Source organism: Engystomops pustulosus, chromosome 1 (assembly GCF_040894005.1).
Source record: "Engystomops pustulosus chromosome 1, aEngPut4.maternal, whole genome shotgun sequence".
Lineage (NCBI taxonomy): Eukaryota > Metazoa > Chordata > Amphibia > Anura > Leptodactylidae > Engystomops > Engystomops pustulosus.
In genome coordinates this window covers 85,677,827-85,704,469 of record NC_092411.1, presented here as the reverse complement: position 1 = coordinate 85,704,469, position 26,643 = coordinate 85,677,827, and the positions used below count along the sequence as shown (strand labels likewise).

Genomic DNA, 26,643 nt, shown 5'->3' with positions numbered 1-26,643 from the left:
ACAGGGTCCATGAAAAAAAAACTTCCTTTGCACCTGCCCTGGACCAGGTGCAGATTTGCACCAGAAAAGTCGCAAAAATAAGCAAAAAAAGTGATACATAAGTGAAAAGTCACATAGAACATCTGGAAAACAAAGATACATAAGGCCCACTGCACAAGATGCAGACCAAGGCGTACTTGAAGAAGGACAGCAAAAGTTTGAGTGAAAAATGGCAAAAGTGTCGGAAAAAAAACAACAAAAGTCGCAAAAATGAGACAATTTGACTAGCAGAAATAATGATACATGACCCCCTATGTGTATGATTAGTAACACCTGGCCTCCCAAGTGAATTTCATTCTATATAATATATGTATTATAGTAATCATAGATTAACAATAATTACTATAAAGAGGTATATTTGGAGGGAAGTACTTAGACTAAATACTAGGACATGTGAATCAGTATTCATCGCTGCCCCCTAGTGGCGATTGTACCATATATAGAGGAGAATGTACAGACATTTAATGCTAAGAGTTTCCATGTCTTCCAGTTCCAGCCACATCTAATGAAGTTCTGTGTGTAAGTGACCTTAAATAATATGTCAGTTTTACCATTTTATTTCTAAGTCTTGTCAACTGTGAACTTTTGATCTAATAGTAATGTCTGGTCTAACCGTTTCATAATAAGATCGATAATGGGACTATTCACATCTGAGTGACTCTAGGCCGGCTCTGTTCACATCTGTGTGGGAGCTCACACCAATGGTAGATTTGATACAAGCATGAACAGAGCCTGAGCAGTTTGTTACTCATAATACAGATAGTTGGACAATTACAGGTGAGTAGCTGCTCTGGGCCCTGTATACATTTCATGAATATAGATTGCTACAAATGGCAATGAGAACATACAAAAGCCCGAAGCTTAAAGGGGTTATCCGGGTTTATTTTTTTTTTTATGGCCGGGGTGGGGAGGGATAATTAAACATAATAAACATGTACTTACCTCCTCCGGCGCCGCTGATGTCCCGCGCCGCGGTCACTTCGATCCGTGCCCCTGTAAACAAACAGGGGCACGGAAGCCGCGCACAGGGAGCTTCCGGTCCACGATGTGGACGGCTCCTCCCATGCGTCCCTATCTCTCAGCGTTGTAAGCGCTGAGAGATGGTGCGCATGGGAGCTTCCGGCCGGCCGGAAGCTCCCTGTGCGCCGGTGTAATGCAACCGGCGCACGGAGAAGACGGGCCGCGGCGCGGGACATCGGCAGCACCGGAGGAGGTAAGTACATGTTTATTATGTTTAATTATCCCTCCCCACCCCGGCCATAAAAAAAAAAATAAACCCGGATAACCCCTTTAAGTCAAATTTCATATTTGTCCCTTAGTACAGACTAGAGGAAAAACAATGCAACAGGTCATACAGTAGCCAGAAAGGTGATGTATGCTTTAACAAGAAGGGTGACTATAGCAATGGGAATGATAGATGTTTCCATTTCACCGATCCATCAGCCTTGCTCACAACATTACTTGGAATAGCAGGGAATTATGTCATTAGGACAGGGGCAATGTCTCCTGTTGACATCATACCCTGGAGTAAAGTTACTCTTGGCAAAGTTAGAGATGCTATATAGCACAGAACATTTTGATATTGTACAATCAGCTCCTATTACCTGGTTATGGTCAATGCTTTTAATCCACTTCTTACCTGTTAAACCCATGTTTGCTCTTATTTAGTGTTCCAGCCATGTGATGGGATACGCGAGTCCACCAAAGGTCAAATTATGAATGATAAGATTGCATTTTCTAATTGCTTTATTTGGATCTTGATAATCACTTCATACTGCCAGGTAGGGAAACTGCAGCACCGTAGAAAAAGACAGTTATGGCTTCAACAATGGTTTAGCATTGGATCAGGTATATGACACATCATATATAGTTTCATGCTTTAATAAACACAGATCACAAAGAAATAGGCCAAATGCCTATGCAGTTTCAATAAAAAATATGAAATACTTTTTACAAGGTACATATTATATCAAAAGTTTAGTGCTGCCCGGGAAAAAACATTGTTCAATTTACAAAACCAAAGTAGATCAGACACACAGATACAAGGGCGGCTGTGAGGAGCACAGGTTGTCAGGGCTATCCCGCAGGCTGCTCTGTTTTCTATGAAGGTTCTCTTTACAGACAGTAAAGATCATCTAGACGGAAACTCTATGAAACCCACCGATTCACAAACACAGATGTATTTCAAGGGCCCAGATCACAAAACGTGCATGCAGCTTTATAACAAGGGTCTATGTACATGGTCTTGGAAATATCTGCAAACAAGTCAATGGACAGCCCCGATTCTTCACAACGTTTTGCATAGGGATATGTGGATACAGCAGTGTCAAGCTCGTAGCTACAAAGTACAAATACAAAAGTGGATTTGTAAACTCAACAGTGGCTAAAATATTTGAGGAAAGCAGGGTTCTCGTTTTGTAGTTTTGTGATGCTATCTCGGGACAGGCAGCTTGTGGTAGCACATCGTGTTGGCGCCTTTTGGTTCTACAACTGTTGGAGCAGGTTGGCTGCTATATGGGTAGTTTGCATGGTTTATACATGTACAGATACACATCCATTAAAAACAAAAAACATTGGTTTGAGGGAGTAGAGAAGTGGCCAGACATAGGTTGTTGGCTGTGAGTGATGTTAGGCCTGTTTTCTGTCCACTACTAGGCTTACACCTAACAGGGGAACACAGACGTCTAAGCCTAGTCATATAGTGAATCTACTCGATGAGTGTAGGCCACCTGTAGACCTATATGTTGACTGTAAAGAGAATGTATCATTCATTATTTAAACTTTTTCTCATTAGTTTTTCTTTTCATTCTAATTATAGGGGCTGCTTTCTTGCCTATACTTCTACAGCCAGTGAATAAGCTTTACTGTAGCCATATAAAACTGCTGTCTGAAAACACATGACTGATTTCTATGGGAGCTTGTTGTAGGCAGCAAGAAGGAGAGAACCCCATAACATATTGTAGACCATGAAATTCTGTATTATCTGTGTATAGGGGTTACTGTTAATCCTAACTGTGAGGAAAACTAATTCAGCAGATCATTAAGTCTTTGATTATTATAAAGGTGAAAATCAGGGTGAAAGATCCTGCAAGATCCTACATTTTTTAAAAATATGAATCTATCCATGTCACTATCTGTACTGAATAAAGAGTACTATATCCTGCCACTCGGGTTTAATGGATATTCCAGGAATCAGCATAATTCATATTCAGTCCGCCATTAAAATATAAGCTAATATGTAATTAGTTGTTATTTAAAATTTTGCCGCCGCTTATCAGAAAAATACAGTAAACATACAGTATAATGGAGAATTAAAATGCTACTGGCCCTTTAATTAGTCCATTGATTTTATCCCTGTGAAAATTGCTGCTGGTCACATGTCCACATCACATGTCCTGCACCTGCCCCGGCAGGTCATGTGTCCATCACTATATTTGGCTCTAGTGGGTTGGTTGCGGTGCATCCAGTATGGCCAGTTTTGTGGTGAGACGTCACCTCACTGGGATAATGTGCAGTGATGGCAGTTACACAAATTATTGCTATGGTAATAGAGCAGGATAATCTGTTAGATTATCACTTGGAGCAGATCATAAAAGGTAGGAGGAGTTAATGAAATCGGAGGGATCATTGGAAGTTGTATTTTGTGGTGGTAACTCTGCCTACTTTAGAAAAACCCTAAAATGTTTTGAATCATAAAAGCAACCCATGTCAGCTCAATTCTGTGACTAATGACTAATTTACAGCATTATGAGTTTTTGTATGAGACATGCATATTCCTGGAATACCCCTTTAACCATAGGACTGACAATTGCCCTATAATAGCATCCACTATAGACAACAACAAATGATGTCACAGCTTGCTCACTCCTTCTATACCCTATCATTTTCCCCCAGAATCTAAATCCAATGCGGTTCGGAATGTGTATTACAGATAAATACTGCTTTTCGATTCATAATACAGGAACCTAAAGTGCTGATGTTTTGTATGGATGTATTCATGTCAATAGAGTCTACATGTGAATCAATGTCCATTCAGTATGATTTCCACACTGGTATGGTTATGCCTGTGGTCCCTAAGCATTAGGGATTACAGAAGCAATCATGTAATCCACCAGGCCATCAGACAGAACTGAATGATTGTCTATGTTCCAAGGGAAGCAGGTTTGCCTATTTTTACGCTATTATTGGATTTTATCTTTGTACCAGTATGAATTAAATAAAGGAACCAAGATTTTTTACTACGTTTTTTTGTGTGATGGAGGAGTAAATTTCTCCCCTTGGATCATAGTCACACTGTTGACTGATGCGGTTTCCTCCCTCTCCCTTCCTCTGTGCACCAGTTTGAAGGACTTCTCAGGTGGTTTTCAGTGCATCATAAGCTGACCATATTTGTATTGTTTTCCGTGTGAATGCAGTCATTTTTTGTTTAAATGTCTATGTTGCCATTGTCATTAGCAGAAGATGCATTGCTATGTTTTTATACATATCTCATAATAAATAGATGTTATACTTTGGTTGCCAACAGCTACATCTTACAAACTAAGGCCCCTTACACACGAATGTACTGTTTTGGCAGTACCGAAGCCATACCATACCTTATTTATACAGGTAAGATACAGCCACATTCACTTTAATGGGCATTATGGTCATCCAATTTAAAGGCCCACCATATTGTAAGACAGAAATACAGACCATAAAGTATAGATAATGTCCTATTTTGGCTGTATTTCCATTCCTGTTCCTCCAATAGAAGTCTATGGGAACATATAAAATGCGAGCAGCATACAGTGGCACACATTTACAGTGGGTAGTCAAGGAGACCACAAAATGGAGCGGCCCTAGATGTTTTGGAAAGAAGTTGGGATGAACCAAAAACTCCCTGGTCCTCTTTGGTTCCTCCTCCAGTATAGATGATTGCTTCAGAGGTACCTAAGAAGGACCCAGTCCAGGAGCAGATCATCAACAGGGTTGTACGCCATCGCACGAGCTAAAAAATGCCAGAAACCACAGCTACATATAGCAATGGAGTCTAACCTCGCTCTTAGTGAAGACAAAATGGAGTCTGGGCTTTAAGGAAACCTACCATTTGATTTGATGCATTATGAACCAAACATACCTTGAGAATGCTGTAGCTACACTGATGCAGAATCATATCTTGTCTAAACCCTAAGCTGGGTGGTTTTGCTGAAAAAACAATTATATTATAATGAAGCTCTGTCACTTCTGTGCCTGGGCCCTGTGCTTTACCTTTCACATTAGTTATGCACTGCACCAGGGGATGATACAATCATTGTTCTCCCTGCCAGGCAAAATAATCAATTGCTGCCCCATCCCCTAGCTGCTGTGTATGAGTGATCCATCTCCGGTTTATTAGTCCTTAGCGGTTCAGAAAGCTCCATGTGTAATGTTGATCCAGCTTTCTCAAGGTCCTGAATTTTCTAATAGTTTTTTCAGCAAAACCACTCAACTCAGGGATTAAACAAGATACGATTCTGCATCAGTTTGGTTCATAATGTATGAAATCAAATGGTAGATTTTCTTTAACAGGTGAACAAATTAAGGAGATCAATTGCCAGCCCACCGTATTTTATAGGGATACGGCTCACTTACACTTAAATACAGGTGTATATGTGTGTCATACATCCCGTATTTATGGCTGAAAATGGCACTGAGATACATTTGTATTTAAGGGCATAAACATAGCCTAAAGCGGCGTGGTTCATACAAGTAAAGATAGAGCATGGTCTATTTTTTTCCCCATCAGCGGTACATTATGGTGACACACATGTATCCGACTTATATAAGGCCGCAAATTGTGCAGCCGGATACGAGTCCTCCCCCAACGGTCGTGTGAAAGGGGCCGTACGGCGACTTCATCTCTGAATAGCCCTGGACATCTGACATGTACAAACATTCCTTTCACTGATCATTTTGATTGTAAATGGCCATAGTTAATATGCTCGGGCTGCTAATTTTAGCAGTATTTTATCTACATTGATTTTCCCAATTATTCTATAAACACAATAATATAGCAAGATAAGTAATTCAGATGACATACCAGTCCTAGCCATCTGATATTTGTGTGAGAAGCGCCATGATAGCTCCTACATGTGTCTGTGCTGGAGTAATGAACTCAAATAAGGGTCTGACATGGAAACAAAGCATATATGACCATAATACTGACAAAATCCTATAGTACAAACATCTACAATAAGGCTTGTACCCCAAACTAGGCATAAAACAAAGAATAATAAAACTGTCTTAATGTTTCAAGTGTTGAAATTTACAAATAAATGTACAAATTTAGGAACTAACCGATTATAGAGATTACAAATAAATAATGGCCTATGTTTCCATACTGTGTTATAGAACCTCTACCCAAAACCATTTCATTACCCTGCTCTAGGATTATTCTTAGTATTATTAGTCTAGTCTGTACAAACAGATGGATTTTGGGTAAATTCTCATCAAAATCCTGTGTGTAGAATTCATTGTTGTATCCATGATAACCACTGCTTCACATGTAATATTTTAGTCTTTCAGTTATGAAGGCAATTGAACATAAACAATATATAAATGGCAATACAGGCTTAAAAGTTGTAAAAAAGACATTTTAACACTTTGAAGAAGGAAAAAATCTTCCAGGTGAAAGAAACTTGTACCCATTTCCAGAGGACAGTTTTAAGTTGCGTATAGAACCAGACATGTTGATGGATGGTCCTGACTGCGTTATGTTTGCTACATTAATGTTTTCTGTGTGTTTATGTCCATTCTGAGGATTTTGCTGTGTGGTTTCAACATGCTTTTTCTGAACAGATAATTCCTTGAGTTCAAGATTATCCACAGACTCTTCCTTCTTGTTATGTCGTGGAGACAAGTTTAATAAACTAAGAACGTCCTTTTTTGAAGTCATTGTTCCAGGAGTTCCACGCAATATTTTGATAGGTCCTGATGTATGCTGAGGGTTTGTTGACCAAAACATCTTGAGATTGTGGATGGCCTTCACCTTCTCATCAATTGCAGCAAGTTTTAATTTATCAAGATCAGGCGCATCAGCAGGGCTTGATCGAGCAGATCCAGCAGAGGAGTATGAAAGAGCTGGAGATGAGGTACTTCCTGCTGGAGACTGGTGACCTGAGCTTGGAGATGTGTTTCGAGGGGATCTTGAAATGTGGCCGCTATAAGGAGAGCTTGGGTATTTCAGTTTAAAAGGTGAATCTGAACTTGGAGAAGGCTGATTACTGTGAAGACTTGCACCTTCCTTTAAAGATGAATCAGAATTTGCTGGACTGTTGTATCCCGAACTCACCTTTTGAAGAGAAGAGCTTCTAGTTGGAGGCTTTGGTTTCACAGTAACAGGAGAAGGCATCCCCTTCTGAACAGGTTTACTAAAAGCACTTGTTTCCGAAGATCTGAACATGGAGCTACCATTCGGAGTTGAAGCACCATCAGGTGAATGATTCAGCCTGTTTAAACTGCCACTTCTTTGTAGACGTTCAACTGCAATTAAATGACTTTGAGTCTCCTCCAAGATTTTTTGTGCAAGCTCTTCGGGATTAAGTTTAGGGTTGTTTTCTTCTTGAGATTTCACTGTACTGTCTGTCTCAGTACTAGATTGATCTGATTCCCCAGTATCAGAGCCTACAAGTTTATTAACTTTTTGGAAAGGTGAATTTGGGCTGGGGATCAGAGCAAGTTTAACAGGTGAATTTGGTGTGCTTATGCTACCTTTAGAGTTCACAGACACTTGAATTGTTTCCTGAACATTATCCTTTCGGAGGGTAGGATCTAGGTTTTCTGTGTATGACAAAAGAGGTTCATTACTTATAATAGAAAACCCATCATACTCTTCTTGTTCCTCTTTACTTAATGACAACTGAGTCTGTGGGGAAGACTGGCCCCTTGTTGAGCTTCTAAGAGAATAAATATTTTTTGGTCTGTCGTGGTCCTGACGCACCTTGAGTTCACCCTCTGTTAAACAGTCTGGCTTGGAAACAAAACTCATTGATGACGCAATAGAACTCAGACTGTATACAGAGATGGCATCCGAAGACATGCTATCTGGACATGTTGGAGAAAACGGATGGCCCAGATATCCATGAGGGTTAGAAACAGACTGTGCAGATGCCAAGGATTCAAGTGATGAAGAACTATCAAGACTAAGGCGTTTTGGAAGCTCAGTGGAATCTGAAATATATATGAAACAGTACATCAGCAATATATTTGGATGACAAATACTATATTCCTATGCACACCTAATTTGTATTCACCTACCAGTCAAAACAGGGAACGTGAGCTTCATGGTTTTTGATGCCCTAAAATGTGTCTCCTAGATCAGGAGAACCAGTAAAGTACTATAGGGGTCATAAATGGTACCAGACCTAAAGGGGCTCCTCACCACTTACACTGTAATAGTAATTAGTGATACATGATACGTCCAGAACTGTACACTTTTTTTTCTGCTTTTATGTCAACATGAATACCATAAAGGTACAAGTTTTCTTAAAGACATATGTTGCCTGTGTCATAATACTAGAGAATGAAAACTTTTGTCCCAGTAAGTACAGAAATGCTCTGGGTTTACAGGAAGTATATTTGCATAAGGCTAAGTAGTTTTTTTTTCTGAACAGTTGCATAAGTGCTGCATATGGCTGTGCACCCTATGCTCCCATATATACGTGCAGTATCCTGGGATGTTGGGGTGGAACAAGCTAGTAACATCATTTGCAAACAGCATGAAAATACAGGAAATCACATATTCCTGTGAATGCAGCTATAGGGCTCATTCACACAAAGGTAATGGAGACCAATATGCGGCCACACCATTTGTCTTCTATGGCACACATTGTCTCACCAGACCGTGACCGGTGAAATATAGGTCATGTCCTATATTCCGCCGTGTTAAAGCGCCAGTTCTGCAATGGTCTATGGAGGTGAGCAGCACTCATCCCTCTTCCTCTATAGCTCTTGGCTACGGCGGGTGGGCACACGTCTTTGTGAATGTACCCTTAGTTATATAAAGGAATACCTCCTGAGATATCATAGTGTTTCTCTATATGATGTTTAGGTGGCATTTTTTTTTAATCTTAGCATTTACATACTTGTGATATTGTACCACTAATTTAATGCACTCCTTCCACATTTATGAATTATAGAAAAAAACGTATTACATTTTCATTCAGTGCAATATCGGTTTTCTTTACAAAACCACAAATGGTGTTATATAAGCTGTATTTAAAAAACTTACCAAATAGAGCTAAGAGAGACTGTAATGCAAACTGCATTGTCCTTTTGTTTGCCTGTTTCCCAGTTTTCAGTATGACTTCTTCTTGTCCTACTTCACACAGGTCAAAGCCTAGGAGGAATAAAACACACATGGTATTTCTTAATCTGTGTCAGTGATTTTGATATGGGGTGCAGATAGTCCAGTTTTAAGTGTCTAGCCTTTGTGTTTCTCAAGGTAAATTGCGTCAGGGGGGTTTTGCGTCACCCTCCCACCACAAAAATAACATGCATGCTTGGAGGACATATACAGGTATGTATAATAGAGCTTAGGTGTGAGTGACTCCTATATATTAATCAAACTCTGTGAAAGCACTGTTCTGCAAAGAATAAAACATAACTTTTAGTGATACTTAGGGAAAAAACTGAAACTTGACACAACATGAACATAACAAAAATCTTGATACCAATCTGTGTATTTTGAAGACTTCCAGTTCTCAAGATATAAAGGAAAGGTCTTACCACAAGTTGATGATGTAGCCACAAATATGACGGTAATAGGGGATTCCGTCAGTGCTTTTTGGGTTTTACCCTACTCCATAACTTGCACCAGGCTAGTCCCTAGCAAGTGGCTACTCAGGCCCTAAAATGTACCCACAATCTTTACTCACTATGTGTTTCATTCCTGACAATCATGGGATTTTCTGAGGTGACTCCCCTCCCTGCTTTCAAGGGATCCATGGAGGATAAAACAAAACAAAGGGTTCTATGCTATTGGGCTGGCCACAGTGGCGGTACCGGACTAACAGTAGAATTGTGGGGTCCCGATGGGGAGTACCTTAAGTTGTACTTGGCTGGGCTACAGATATGGACTGAGCGGTAGAATTCCCTGATGAGTTACTGCCAGTAACGTAATGTGTAGGCAGTACAGAATGTGGGTACATTTTAGGGCCAGAGTGATCACTGTCTAGGGATAGCCTTGGCCTTGTTAAGGCGGGAGTCATATAAAGGGGTGTGAGGTGCAAGTTATGGCTTAAGGTAAGTTAAAACCCACAAAGCACTGACCTGATCCCCTGTTACCGCCAAAACTGTGGCTACAACATCAACCTTTAGTAAGACCGTTCCTTTATATCTTAAGCCCTTAAACCCTGATATTATGTTGTTACGTTCATGTTGTGTCAAGTTTCTGATTTATATAAGTACCACTAAAAGTTATGCTGTATTCTTTGCATTACCGTGTTTTAGTATTGTTGCGACCGTCATTATTATCCTTTATTTAACATCTTATGGTGTAAAGGTCAAAGTATCAATGCTTACTCATGACTGAAGGGGTTGAGAGAGTGATATATACACCTTTCGTCCAAATTGGGCACTCCCTGTCAGATCCACAACAACAAGAACAATAAAAACATTTCATACAATACTAAATTATTCCCTGCCAGAGGTAGAAGGCGATACCCTCACTTAATCCAAAAAGTTCATAGTGGTAATAGGGGGAGTGCTCAATCTCCGTCACCCTCTCACACCCCTTCAGTCATGAGTAAGAGCATGTAACAGTGCTACAAATGTGTTGAGGCTTTGACCTGTACACCTGTACTTTTGGATGCTATAAGATAAAAGCGATTTTACTTTGCTACAAGCTGGATCCGTGGAATTTCTTTTTGCATGAGAATATACCCAGCAGCAGGGAGTATCCATTCATGCAAGGACAGAGCTCTAGGGATCAGTAGGTGAGCTTAATCAACTTATCCATGGACTATTAGTCAAGCAATCCCACCTACTTCATTCCAGTATACCCAACCCCTGCACTCTGGTAACCCCACCTCCTGCAGTCTGGTACCCCCACCTACTGCATTCCAGTAACCCCACCTCCTGCAGTCTGGTAACCCCACCTACTGCATTCCAGTAACCCCAACTACTGCAGTCAGGTAACTCCACATCCTCAAGTCTGCTAACCCCCACCTCCTGCAGTCAGTCTGCTCCTCCAGGGGATGTACCGGTTACAAAAGTCGGCACTGTTAGTGGAATTGGGGGGTTAGTGTGGTGACAGGTTCACTTTAAAGACTGCAGTATTTTTATGCATGTCAATTATTGTAAGATACATCAGTTCTTCTTGTAAATTGTTTATCCTTTACTTTAAGAATATTTTCCAGGATTTCAGAAACACTGATATCAGAGGTTTAACTTGGGGAACAACATCTATAAATTCATCTGTTTGCCGTAGTAGCAGTGCCTGGGAGTCAGATGTGAGATTACAATAGATTAAGGGATATATAGAGCCCATTTCCTTGGGCAAGTAATTTATGAGATGTACCAGTTCATTAGTAAAAACAAAAATCACATACCTAACGCTGCTAAAAATTCATGACACCCAGGTAATCTCCAAAGCTGAACACTGATAGAAACCTGGATGGGGGCTGATGAGAAATCATGTTCTTTGTCTGTCTGCAGCTGCACAAGGACCTGATGCAACTAGAAGGGAAAATTACAATATTCATCATACTGTATAACAAGCAACCTACTAAAGACAATCTGATGATGTGATTACTGGGTGGCAGGTAAAATCCTGAGAACCATTTCCTAGCTATAAATGGAGCTCTGAATTTCTATTCCTTTTTATTAGGTGCTGTAACTTTACACAATAAGATGTACAGGGTCAGAGGTACATGGACTCCACATCCATAGGGGAACATAGACTTTAAAAAAATCACACACAGGCAGTCCCGGGTTACGTACAAGATAGGTTCCAGAGATTTGATCTTAAAGGGGTTCTCCGGATCCTGGGGTAATTTTTGGAGACACGCATAGTTTAATATCTAGTGTGTATGCTTACACACACAGTGTTTTTGCTTTAAAAAAGCAAATAAGGGCAAATTGTATTGCATAATAGTACCTTTATAAAATACTGTTCTTTTCCTCCCAAGAGGGGTCGCAGCGTATCCTTGAGACTTCAAGTCCCATGATGCATTGCGAACTACCCATGAGCTCGCTGATACTCGCTGCTCAGTAATTGGCAGTGTGCCACCCGATCCTGATCATGCATGATGCAGAGATTTCCAGTGATGCTTTTCGATGTCCCAAGCAGAGTGTGTGTGCTTTCAGCTCAATGTGGTGTGCAGGCGCGTTCTCAATTGAAGCATGTGAACGAGCGCCCTGCAGCGCCATAGCACCCATCTGCGCATGACCGACAAGTCCTACAGCAAACTACAGGTCGTTACCCGGGATTTGGGTAAACGGAGAAGACCTGAACAGGTATAACGATTTTTTTTACATCTTCAGAACAGCAAATTTCCCATAAATAGAGCCATTTGCTTTATTGATTGTCTTTAGATTTTAGATCACATGAGAAATAATGTTAACGCCCGGAGAACCCCTTTAAGTTGAATTTGTATGTAAGTCGGATATGTATAGTTTATAATTGTAACCCCAGCCAGAATTATTTTGGTCTTTGTGACAATTGGATTTTAAAAATGTTGAGTTGTCAATTAACAATAAAGCTTAATTGCAGACATCTTTTATAACTCCTACAGCTGATCATTATAGCGTAGGCCTAAAGTACAGTGAATTACCAAAATCCAGAGGTCCGTTTGTAACTAGGGGTCGTCTGTAAGCCGCGTGTTCTTAAGTAGGGGACCACCTGTATGTATCTATATCACATTCTGCTTTATTTAAAAAAGGTTCTACACCCATCATTTAGCCAAACTGTCTACTAGGATGAATGTTATTGAGGTGTTCATTGGAAACAAAGAATAAAAAAATAATGTTTAAGAATTTTAGCCATTGTTACTAAACATATTGATAATTGAGATTTTTTACATGGAAATAAAGGCAAACTATATTGCAAACTTAGCCAATCCGTTTTTTGTACTTACCATTCCAACCATATTTTTAACAGCCTTCAGAAGCCAGCAGATTACAAGCAGAAAAATAAAGTTTAGCGCAGGAAAAAGAAAAGAGAAAAAGAACCTTAAAACTCGAGCAAAGGTTACAGTGCAACATTTTCATTCATCTGTGAGCATGCCGAGTGAGGTGAGTAAGCGTCACGATAGATGGAGACATGCATCAGCAAGAAGGAACCTCAAGTAGACCACCAGTGAAGATTTGAAATGGGGACAAATATTCCATCCTCATTATTTTACTGTATGTGTATGTATCATGTTTTATGTGACCAGACTTGTCCATTAGTAGCCTGCACACAGTACACAAAGTTATTAATTAGTGACTGATGACAGCTCTGGCCTTATACCCCACTTTTAGAACCCATGTTGGGCCAGTGTTCTTTGTAACAAGGGATTCATCCGAACTACACATGGGGTAATACCGATCAAAGGGTAAAATACAGAAGAATAGTATTAAATGTTAGGTTTTCCATTTCCTCCTTTTTTTAATGTTATATACGTAGACATCTTCTTTATATAACTGTGCTGAGTTTTTGGTGGGATGTCTTGCTAAACTTTATCTAACTAATATGCAAAGTTTTGGCAAAGGCTTTACCGCACCCCACTTACCTATGATTTCCCACTTCCTTTTGCCACTCCTATGCTATTGGCTTCTTTGAGCTCTTAAAGAAGATAAAGCTGTACTTAACATCTCCAGCACTTCTAAACTCCTGCACTGCTGTTCCTCGGAGTCACATTCTTGTTTGTTTATAGGAGCAAGGCACCTCCGTTCCGACTCTTTGCGCCCGCCTAGCACACCTACTTGCCCCCATCCCAGCACTGCATTAGGCTAGGCAATAGAGGACCTGTGGGCCTGTCAGGAAGCAGTTGGAGCAGAGGTGCCTTGACCCTGTAAACAAACAGGCTCAAGGCACTGAGAGTTGGTGGCGCAGGAGACTAGGAGCACCGGAGAAGGTAAGTAACCCCCAGCAAACCTCTAGAGTTTTGGACAACCCCTTTAAAGTATTAGGGGAAGATAATTTAGGATCTAAATCTTAATAGGTAGATTCCTCGTGGTGGGTTTCCTTTTATTTTTTACAGATATCTGGAGAAGATAGAAAATTATGACCAATTTCTTACTATAATGCTGACCCCCAATAAATCCCAAATCCTAACAAATGGTAGCAGAGATGTGGAAGAATATATTTGGAAAACATGCAATTGTATCAAATTCCCTTATACAATGTATAAATATAGAGTATAGTTTTGGCCATAGCCTCAGGGCAAAAGTTTACCCCATTTTCCCAATACGCTTCCCCTCTTTGTTATACTAGCAATATACATGTACCACTATGGATTACATGTACCACTAACATACTGGCCCCAGGTGTGAATGTACCTATGCAGATGATCAGAGCACAGTAGGGCTAGCGTGCAAACAAGACGGCAGTTCATGATGCAGACTGGTCCCAGTAGTTTCTTAAGACATTCATAGCATTCTTGAGAGAGATCTGTTTTCACTTTGGGACCAGGGATGCAAGTTCATAGCACAAATCAACTTAAATGCCGTGTGATTAATGGCTATTGACGATTTCAAGCACACGACAAACACATGGATTAGTTATTAGAACTCATACATGGATTGCTCTGGTCCTAACCATGCTGGCAGCTTTCATGCAATGATGGGGTTGGCTTCAAGGGTGTTAGTGTGAGTTATACTGGATTGATAAGTCACAAATAAATTGCAATATAAATGCCAGAAATGATAAAAGAGTTAATGCCTGATAGTATATAAGAACCACATGGTGCTGCTTGGCACCGTACTCTGCACTGAATGCCTTTTACTCAGAGAAGAATTTCTAGTATTGCATTGGTACATTGGTCTGGCCTCACTTACCCGATTAATCAGCTGTTCTCCGGTTTCTGAGGCAGTGATAAGTTTACAAAGAGCCTGAAGTGCGGCGTGTGGCAAGCCTAAAGAGAAAAAGAACATTGCTCTGTAGGAATTGGGATAATTTATGTACATACTGAAACAATATCTTATGTAACACTGCCAATGCTAGGGTTCATAACCTGACGGAAACACTTAGAGCTGTACATCAGTATTGTAGGAGAAAAAGAACATTGCTGCATATATATTATTATATTGTAGCTGTGACTTATAAGCATTGCTGCATTCTGTTCATGTTTCTTCCAAAAACATATTATGTAGTTTCTCATTCTAAAATATAAGAAGACCTGCCTCCATTCTGAACATGGTGATTAAAGTAAAACTTGCCAATCTTATTTTAAGGAATGGGTTTTTTTCCTACATTTCTGTGTTGTACTGTACCTCAGTTATTCCACCTGATTATATATAAATTAAGGATTTTTACTAATCCCATTTTACCATAGACACAGGACAATGGTCAGCTCATGAAAAATGGACCATACTGTAGCCCGCTTTCACGGATATACCAATGGCCAGGAACGGGACTCAAGGTGATGATATGATATATATGATACAGGGAGTCCCTACCTCCCTGCTTTAATGATGATTACAGTTCTGCACTGTTGTTTAGCAGGGTAGTAGGGACTATGTGCATCATATTTCACCGCACACTAGGGTGGGTGAATACTGCTCCATTTTTCACAAAAATCACAGTAATGTGTCGACAGATTTTTCAAAGCGGTGCACTGATGCACACACCTCCAATGGGTAACATCTGTTGTTTTTCAATGTATTTATTCGTTTCTAGAGATAATAACAAAGGAACAGCACACTGCAAGAGTCAACTTATAAGCACAGTGTTCTTTTTATTTTTCTGCAGGTAAATGAGAGTTAATTATATCTATCCGCTTTGATATTTCTTTACAACTCGGGGGATTAGATACCAGCAAATGCACACTGGCTAATTCACTGCAAGAACATCCAGTGAAAACCAAGCCTTCTGGGCTAATTGGGCCTTTCATGAAATTGTGGGTATGTTTTTTTTTCAGGATGATATTAAAGTGGAATGTACCATCCAAAACCCCTTTGAAAAGTATCTTGCAGGGTGGTATTTTCTTAGCATATTGCCAAAATTGAGAATTCATCTGATCGTCTGGAGAGTTTCATTGTAATATATAATTGTATTTCAGATATGGATCAGGTGAATAAACTTATCTCCAATGGAGAACAAATCTTTTGAAATCTGGTTTTTATTGTGTCTTTCCCACTAAAATTGTCAGTTTTCTGAAAGTTTTGCAGAAACTTCCGATTTTATTAATACTTTCCCGTTATAACAGATCTCACTTTATCATTAATAATAGGTACCTAGGAGTGACTGAACGGTTGTACTGCACTGCTGAAGACGATCTCCAGGGTCAGATGTTGGGAAAAAGACCGCTGCAGGAAGACCACTGGCTGGTGGGTCAAGTCGGAATCCGACAGCTGTTAAGAGTGACTGCCAGCCTGGTATTCCCCCTACTTTATTTTCTACACTCTGTTGAGACGTGTACATTGAGTTACGTTGTCCATTCTGAATCCTCTGCAAAGACTTTTCAACCTGTAAAGTAACCACGATATTGTATAATTAATATGTAGCAGATTTATTATGGTACCGGTACTTGACAGATGACATTCTAAGTAGATATAATACACTGTAAATGAACACAGGAAAGTTTGGCCAAGGCTGTATATGCTCAGGTTATAAGTAAGAGATGAAATGATCTTACCAAGTGTAATAAAACCCTTAATGCATCTCTTGCTCGGTCTGGGTTCTGCAGGATCTCGGATAGAGCTTGACCAATGAGTGATGATGTACTGTTTAGCTTCACATCACTTCCGATAAGCATAAATCCTATGCAATATAAGCATATAGACAGTAAAGATCAGTGCAATGCTAACTATTATAACAGCTAAGCTAGCAACTAGCAAAACCATAAATACAGATCAGACTACAATCTTGGTGCACGCGATCGGACTTTGGCAGATTGGCGCCGGCTTTCATGCGACACAAATCAGGGGGGAGGGCCGTCGAACGATCCGACTGATTGGAACTAAACGCTGGATTTAACATTTAAATTGTGTCGCAAGCCATGCAATTACATGCACCGGGAAGAAGAAGGTGAACTCCGGCCGACTTGAGCGGGGAAGCGACACATGCAGGATATCGGGCGCACAATGTAAGTGAATCACGGCAGCTGTGCATTCTCATCGGGGAACGCACCCCGGGGAACACACAGGGACGGGTAAGTAAATGTGCCCCTTTGAGTGAAGAAAGCCTTAAAGGGTAATAAGTAAATATGTCACCTCTGCCCTTCATTGTAGTGTTGGTAAGAAATAGTAGCAGTGTTGACCTATTCAAACTGCTGAGTTTGAGGTAAAACTGCAGCTTTTTCTACTTTCTGCCAGTACTAAAATACTTGCTGCAAACAGCGCATCAGCATTTATTGGCCACAAGTGGCAAATTCATTGTCTACACTATGAATAATTAACATGGATCCAAATGAAGCCATCCATTTGCTTCTCCGGTAAAAGGCGCCATTACATTTATCTGTAATTATTACCACTAAAACATAGAATAGAAAATCTATTTAGTAAGCCACATTCTTCCAATGCTCTAGCTTTGGGCTTCTCTTTCAATTCCTAACTTAATAAAAAGGTTATACTAAAATATTGATCACAGCCTTTTCCTCTCCATTATGTTTCAGTTAACATATAAGAGGCAATAAACTAGAATTTCACCACACTAAAGAAAACTGATCAATAATTTAATTTGCTGAACTTTGTGGATTACTGTACAGAGGCAGATTAGTTTCTGCCACATATGGAGAGCTGTAACAATGCTAAGGCATCCTCTAACACATGGTGTAAAGCATCAATTTTACTACACAGTCCCATACCTGTAACTCCACTAATCTTATATTATTGAGAGCAAAGGTCTAAATTGCTTCCCATCAGTAATTGCATATTAATCTTCCTATAATGCAGGTCATTTGTAAAACATACTGTAATACTAATGTATATTGTGAATATACTACTTCTCTATTACACCGTGGGTATAACAATGATCGCTACATAAGATGCTCCCAGGTGTCAAGTCAAACAGTCAACTGGGGGGGGGGAGGCATCCATACCTTTTAGGTGTTAGTGGTGTGTGTCTGATGTATGACAAACCAGTTTTGGTGATGCAAGGAACTTGAGCTTGAAAGGTGATTATATTATAACCTTTTTGTCATTTTCCTGGCATTAAAGGGGAGAGTTTATTTCTCCTTCTGGCCCTTTGATGGGCCATTTGTGTGTAGATCACTGTTGGGACCAGTGATTGGTCCGGCAGTGACCGGACTTCAGACGGTTTGTCGCTTCTCAAGAGAAGCATCAATGCTGCCCAGGAACAAATAGGTAACACTTAGTTTATGTGTCTGATCAGCTTTGATCCAAATTGTATTCATTTTTCACAAAGACATAATACCATACAAAAACTGTCTCTACTTGCTATTAAAGCTCAGTCCCATTATCATTAACTCACAACGACTATAATTATTAATCCGAAAACCATGTATTAATATTTAAGTGAATAAACATTAGCAGATACATGTGATCTATTTATGAACAGGGTCCGATGATGGAACTGTTACATTTCTAGACTACAGTCAGATTTAGTCGCAGATAGTGAACTGTTAAAGTTCCTACAGCAACACCCAGAAAAAGTGATGACAATTGAAGATATACTGCAAATGTAATGTCAAGTAGCGAGGCACAGTTACAAATGACAAGGATAGCAGCTGCGTACAATAAAAATGATGTAGAGTGTAGACACAAAGTAATTATCATACCTGCCCAGTTTGATGGATGTGAGTATTGCTTACTGCTCTGCACTGTTTTCATTGCCTCGGATAGGGAAGCACTTGCTTTCATTCCATTTAAAAGTGACGAGTAAAAAGCATGAACAAACATTTTTGAAGCTGCAACCGGAACTGGCCAAAGAGACACAAGGACACACTGGGCCCCAGCCGCCAGGAAAGCTCGTGTTAAGCCAATTACTCCATCTGCCGTAACCTTGTTGCTGGATTCCTGGTATGATCCAAGAATGACTAATTTAACAGGGAGTCGTAGATCCAGGACATCTGCCGCTGTCAACAGAAATTCTTGAAGAGGTGGACAGTCTGATATGCTCTCCACATCGCTGGAATCGTCCTGCATTTGTAATGACTCTGGAATTGTATAAGTATTGCCAAAGGTGCTTTTGCTTGTTCCAGAGTTGTTCTCACTGTTAGGCGTTAGTATTAGAGCCGCAAGTTTCCATGAGATGTGGGTGGCAAAATGGACGCATTCAGCTTGTGTTAGGGCACTCATCACTTTGTCTTTTGTAGCTGAACTGCCAACGAGAGGTTGACATCCCAGCAATTCAGCCACCATGTAGGCCTCTTCTTCTGCTGAGGGCATTGGACCCCACAGCCATCTATCCATCACTGATGGGGGAAGCTTAGGGTTTCCTATGACAGCTGCCATTGAGGTAGAACTTGAGTATATTGGAGCATTCTTCCGCAAATGAGACTGCAAAATAAACAAACTCTGGTCTAAAACATACAACATAAGTAATTTAAGTTAAGTGAATAGGGTTTTCTCTTCTCAAATACCCTTGTTATGTCAGCCTTATGCAGTCAGATAAATAACAGGATAGTGATATACATGGTCAAGAGTGGGAGTCAGATCCCTATTGTTCACAAGAAGGGTAATCCCATTTGTCACATGAGCAGCTAGAAATAGATGAGCAAATTGCATGTCTATCTGGCATAGGGAATAAATGGAGTAGCGGCACACGTGGTCCACTTCCCACTCCATTCATTCATCCTAGTGATAAGCATATTGTAATATAACATCTTGGGCCATGACCTTTTACCAGGGTGCTGTGATAATTTTTGATAAATTCCAGTTAGTGAATCGTTATTCAACTTGTCCTCTACAGTCAACCCAGTGTGGCAGAGAAGCTGTATTTTGCTAGAGGCTGTTTTTGTTGGCTGTTTACACAAGCAGTTTCAATGCAGTCATACTTTATCTGTTTCCAGGAATGGAACCAAAAATAAGTAAAATTATAGAGATAAGATTGTTACTTAGTTGGTTATATGAACTGTTGTCCACTTTTATTCACATATTAAAATATATATTATATATATTATATATCCCACCATCCACAGGTGTTGAATACATCTTCACTATGTGTTGTTTGACCAGTTGACAGCTCTTATTATTGGAGTCTAATTTTTACAGCTCATTCTCCTATAATAACTTACTTTTTTCATATGGCATAACAAGGGTACTTTAAATATAGAAATAGACAGCTCACTGCTTCATCATGATAAGAACACTCATCTGCTGCTGTGATTTATACATAGTCACACAGTCAGAAGATGAAAACTCTTGAGAAAGTAGAGACCTCTACACTAATATACTAATTGGTTGCTACAGTTAATAAAAACATTTAACCATTTTAAAAAATAACCATTGAAAGCCTGCCTTTCATGGACAGGAGGAAAGTAGAAAACATGTATTTATTGTGGACTTAGGTAACCTAATCTTCTTTACCCTTACCTTGGAATTTATGTTCAGAGATTGGATGGAAGGGACAGCAATCAGACTGAAGCGTTCATAAAGGTACTCATTTGATGAGCTCCCTTTTAAGAGAGCAAATGGAATAAGGTACAGCTCCCCCTCTAATACCAGCACCAGCTGTCGGTGTCTCCCCACAGGTCCACTGGAATGCATAAGTCCCTGTAGAGATGAAATATAAAACATCCTATTAATCCAACAGATGCTATCTCCTGTAATCACATAAAGATAACATTTTCATCAAAGTTTCATTTCTATCACATAATGTTTAAATACTTAATAATTGCCTAGGAAGTTTGACCTAGAGAACTTATTAGTACAGTTAGGAAAGGACAAAAAGATAAAATTACTATAAAAATTTTAATTATTGCATCTTTGACTTCCCCCAGGAATGTGATCTTCTGATGATCTTATGCAGGGACTAGCTGTGTGGCTATAAAGTCCAAGGGCCATGAACACCTACATAAGGTTTGAAAGGATTTATTAAAAGTCTGTTTACGGTATTATAATATATACTATGATTCCTGATAAAGTGTCAGACACGCAGAATTACAACTTATTACCGCTGCACAGAATAAAAAATATGGGGATTATTTATCATACCCCGGCTTCGGTCTCTTAATGTATCTAGTTGCGAGCTGTGCAGCGTTTACTTGTACTCCAGGCCCTAGAAATATTCCGCAACATGCACACTTTGAAGGTTCATTCACTGCAGTTTGTGTGCAGCCACAGGCAGGAACACCCCGCACCACCCACTCCACCACTGTCCTCGTCCCCACTCCTTCACACCCCTCCACGCCCCCTTGGTGTGGAGCTAGCTTAAAAGGGGAAATAATCTCAAGTGCTGGGAGATCGTCAGGGATTTGCTTTTATTTCAGGGCTTCTATGCCAGTTTTCTGGCATAGAAGTCCTCATATATAACCCCTGCATCTATTTGCTGGGGCTCAATGCTGGGCCAACCACTGGTCATTAGAATCCAGGGGAATCCAGATCACATGTGCTACAACTAGTATATTCATGGGAACCCCACTATCATGGGACCCCTGCTATTTGACTTTTATTAGCTTTTCTGTGGTAAGTTATTATTCTGGGACAACCTTAAAGGAAACCTGCCATCACGGATCTACCTAATAAGTGCGCCAGATATAAATAAAACGTGTATTTTATAAATATGCTCATTTTTTGGGAGTCTAATGGGGCATGGAGTAGCTGCGCCATGGAGCAGGAGTTGCGGCTACTCCATGCCCCAGTAGCCTCTTTCAGGCAGTCTTCAGCATGCAGCTCGATGTTGCTGTGAAGCCGCAGTTCTGCGCATGTACAGCAGCTCCGGCTTCGCAGATGAGTGTTCACAGTCACACCTACGTGACCTTGTTTCCAAAGCCTGAGCTACTGCGCATTGACAGAACTCCAGCTTTGGAGAGAGTGCTCGATGTAGCTGTGCACTGAAGAAAAGTCATAGGAGGGATCGAAAGAGGCTACTGGGACGTGCAGTACATGTAGGTCCCGCTCCACAGCGTGGCTACTCTACGACCCCGTAGCCTCCAAAGAAAATATGCATATTTATAAAATAAACTTTTTATACATATCTGAAACACTAAAAGTTTTAATAAAAAAAGCATTGGCTGCACATAAATCCAGGAACTGGCCACGGGATGTACCTTATTAGATAGATTCTTGATGGTAGGCTTACTTTAAGGTGCACAGAAATAAATAGATGTACGGCAGAAATCTGTTACATTACAAAATTCAGAGGATCAAGCAACCTAAAGTAGGGGGCCACCTGTACTGTAATAAATTTCTTACATGCCATAGATATTTCTATGCTGTATATGTCTGTCTATCTATCTATCTATTATCTATCAATCTTCTACCCATTTATCTATCTATCTAATCTAAAGTACCACATTTATCTTTACACACACATTTATAAATATATCTCTTCAATATCAGACATATAGTCCCATAATTGAATTGCAAGAAATTTCTTTTTCATGTACAGAGAAGTGATGGATATTTAAGAGAGTCTGAGGGCTGAGATTCACTTGCATAGATAGTCATACATAAGCATAGCTTGATAGTCCTACACATCATATTAAGTGCGGTGCTGATGCTTTCCCAAGAATTGTACATAATTTACTGGAATCTCCTACTTGTGCTCATTTTGCATCCCAAGCTTACATCAGTGTATGTGCTAAAAAAAGAGATTTAGGGTCAGCCATGCTGACATTACACCTCCTCGGGAGATCTCATGAGAAACCTCTTCACTTCATTGTGACAAATTGTTTACAGAAACCAATGATTCCTTTCGGGAGGCATCCATAGACCAAAGCCCATGGTGAAGTTGCTCACATTCTCTGAAGCAAAATTTACCAGCATTTGCTCAATCTTTCCTTTCCCTGCACAGTATGAGCTGACAAGAAGTATCTCCCCACTACTGGGAAGTGTTCTCCAGAAATATTTCCCCTCTATATTACGTTTGACTAAGTGCTCTCAAAGCATTAGCTCCAGGTAACTTTTAGCAGCTACTGTAAGTCATAGTGACAAGTGCCTAACCACAGTTCCAATTTAGAAGAAACCCCTGAGGTTTGGTGTTGTGGTTTATGGAAGCTGCATGCAAGAGCAGCACAAATGAAATAACAAAGAACATTTGCATTTCCCTTCCATTTGCAGTCATTAAGTAAAATAAAATCCCTAAAATGAAGACTGTACACATACATTAATATTAATGAGTGAGGGGAAAACAAGCAACACTCGTGTGTTCATATGAGGGAATATGCAGATATTCATGTAAACGGGAAGACAGATTTATAGTAGTAATATCATACGCAAGTGAGCGAGGGAAAAAAAGATGCATATCATTATAAGTAGTGTTTAATATACAGTAACCATCCTTATTATAATACAGCAATGTGCCATCTCAGCTCTATCCTTTAAAAAGTCCATTTCAGTTAAAAGGGACAGGAGGCCAAATGAAGATTTTTCTTCCACCTTCATCATTTAAGTGCATATAAGTGCACAACAGAATTAGTCCAGAATTGAACCAGTGAACAAAAGGACTCTTTCTTGTAAGCACTTGTCAAACTCAAATAACTTTATCACCCATCTTACACTTGCAAAATGTAAAGTAAAGTCACACCATTACCTCTGTCCTCCTACAATGACAAACCTAATCTAAATCTGGTGGACTTAATAGAATGTACTGTCAAGAATGGCGCTGCAGTTGGTGGCTCCCCCGACCCCACCCCCTGTGGCACAGGCTTGGCACTAAGTCTGTCATCCCCCTTTCAGTACCTAGTTGATCGACAGCAGCAGGGGCTCCATATTGCATGACTTGGTGCAACAGAGCACCGAAACTGGAACATGGCAGCCAAGACCACCAGTCATAGTGTCATCAGAGGACCTGAAATGTAAATGATCACAACCAATGTCTTAACGCAAGTCAGGAGGAACACTGTATCATGGCTCCAGCGGTAGCCAGCACCTTGCAGCTTAAGCGGGCATTGTTTCTTCGCCCAAACCAATAGCAACACACCACTGTTTCACAGTGGCAAGATGAACATTAGTTTTATAAAGTCGTGAAGGCAGAGCGTTTAGCGCTAATTTAAAGCTCTTCCCATCTCTGAACACCCCTTCAGTGTGATTTACATCAAGCATCAGACTTCAGGAGAGCTGGTTATGATGTTCCTGAGCAAAACAATTACTGGTAGTTGTTTACTTATATGTAAAAATGAGATGACAACCCTGAAATCAACCCCTAGCAGTCGGGGACGCGCGCGCATGGCCGAAGATGATGGAGCAGCCGCGGTGGCGGCCACAGAAGCCAGGGCAGGAGCCGGGACCCGTGAGTCGCACAGGAGCGCGGGACCACCCGTGACAATAATCTAAACCATTTAGCATTATCAGTTCTTTTTGTGGTACAGCTATTGTCTATGACCACAATTTAACCTATTAAAGGGAAACTGTCACCAGGAGCCTTTTTTGTGGCTCCCCATATCCTGGTTGACAATAGTGTACACTTTTTATCGTAAAACAGTTTTTTTTTTTAAATAAAAGCTAAGTGGGATCAAAGTTTACGTTTCTGTATGCAGAGCAGTGTCCCTAGTCCCATGGGAGTGGCCAATGAGGAGTGGTTTCCCCCCACCCTCGGGAAACCACTCTGTCGTGCATCGATTTCAAATTTAAAAAACTTTCCCATGTCCCCCATCTCCCCCTCCCCCACATCACTTCCCCCCACAGGACATCATATATGTCTGCCCCACTCCTCACTGGCCACTCCCATGGGAATAGGAGCACTGCTCTGCATAAAAACTATAAAAACTCTTGGGCGATGTGTTAACTATTTTCTATGGGGGCATGGGGAGCCAGAAAAAAGGCTCCTGTTGACAGATTCCCTTAAAGTAATACTGACAGCAGCCCAGGGTAGCTATGCTTCTCGTTCTTCTGTTTGTAAAGCACTGGGATTATATGATGCAGATATGGAACATCTTTTGGATAGCTTGGATAGCTATGCACATGCAAGGTTAGGTTACGATTTCTGTTTGACCCCCATGGTTCTTTTAATGAGTGAATTATATTTCCATATTACTACTTATATAGTCACGGTAGCTTTCAAACAGTCTTGATGTTAGTGGCTCTGAGTTAATTTGATGGAAGCAATGAACTTTGTATTTTCTCTAATTTTCTCTAAACATGTAATGGTTGAAAGTTGAATCCATCCTACACTGTCCTTGTGAATTATTCAACAACTAATTAATTCCTGGCGAGAATATTCTGCTGACTGAAGTGTGTGAAATTTTAGCCTTAGATCTGTCAGTGGATTCCTTTTAAATACCAGCCGCTGCATGCTCAAATCTTTCTTTCTTGTGGGAATAGTTTCCAAAGAAGAGCTCGAAGGTGATAATATCTGGGAGACATGTTTTCAGAAAATGTATTTATTATTCTTTTATTAGAAAGACAACCTTGACCAACATGTCTGATAAGAAGGTAAAGGAGATTGAACACCACTCATTCCAAATGTTCGAAGGGGTAACACTTAAATTACAGCATCCCCAGCAGTATTTTTGTAGGTCATTTGTAGGCAATTATATATTTAACAACAGTCAACTACAAGTCATTAACACCACAAGCAATATCAACTACTTCTGCATGTTACTGGGGCCGTACAGGATATGATGTTCCTTTATCTGACATCTCTCTAAATTGTAAGCTTTACTGTTTCAATTGATGACTATTCTAAAACTCTGTAATGACTTATGTTGTTTCCTACACCAAAAATAGCCCTATTAGGACTGCCAAGGCTGTAACTAACCTTATTTACAACATCTTCCGACATGTTTCGCCGGAAACCCAGCATCATCAGGGGATATGGGCTGATGACGCTGGGTTTCCAGCGAAACATGTCGGGGGGGCTCATGTTTGTTGTTTTTTAAATGTCTTGTAGAGGCTCTCTAATCAATTGGTTACTGCAGGAACCTAAATGATGGTCACAAATAGATAGACTTAATACAAGATACATAGCAGCCTCTGCATGCGATTTTTAATCACAGCGTGGAATATATAATCAAATAATGTACATTTTAATACAGCATTAAAAGTTACGTTTTAGCCCTGACCTACAAGGCTTTTTTCTGTCTCAGGACAGATTTGTAAATAAGTGACTTATGTTGTTAGTATATATACTCAATGATATGTAAAGCAGAATATGATAGTGCTACATACATACAGATTTCCTATTATCATTAGAAGAGGTAAATGTACAATGGACCCCTCTCTAAGAAAGTACAGGCAGTCCCCGGGTTACTTACAAGATAGCTTCTGTAGGTTTGTTCTTAAGTTGAGTTTGTATGTAAGTCGGAACTGTATACTTTATTATTGTAACCCCAGTCAAAATTTTTTTGGTCTCTGTGACAATTGGATTTTAAATATGATGGA

General features: G+C 40.1%; 1 protein-coding gene across 3 annotated transcripts in view; it reads right to left on the bottom strand.

Moving 5' to 3' along the window:
• Positions 1–5,609: 5,609 nt before the first annotated feature.
• TTC28 (tetratricopeptide repeat domain 28) overlaps positions 5,610–26,643 on the bottom strand; it is a 365,189-nt gene continuing 344,155 nt past the window's right edge. For 2 of the 3 annotated variants that reach the window (XM_072146640.1, XM_072146660.1), the window contains 9 exons: positions 20,695–20,874; positions 18,939–19,659; positions 16,836–16,960; positions 16,435–16,666; positions 15,037–15,113; positions 13,134–13,157; positions 11,607–11,733; positions 9,287–9,394; positions 5,610–8,226 (listed from right to left, as the gene is read on the bottom strand). In XM_072146640.1, the coding sequence (XP_072002741.1) occupies positions 6,653–8,226; positions 9,287–9,394; positions 11,607–11,733; positions 13,134–13,157; positions 15,037–15,113; positions 16,435–16,666; positions 16,836–16,960; positions 18,939–19,659; positions 20,695–20,874 (3,168 nt within the window). In that variant the 3' untranslated portion in view covers positions 5,610–6,652. The remainder of the gene's footprint in view (positions 8,227–9,286; positions 9,395–11,606; positions 11,734–13,133; positions 13,158–15,036; positions 15,114–16,434; positions 16,667–16,835; positions 16,961–18,938; positions 19,660–20,694; positions 20,875–26,643) is intronic. The other variant, XM_072146649.1, reaches the window with a different exon arrangement.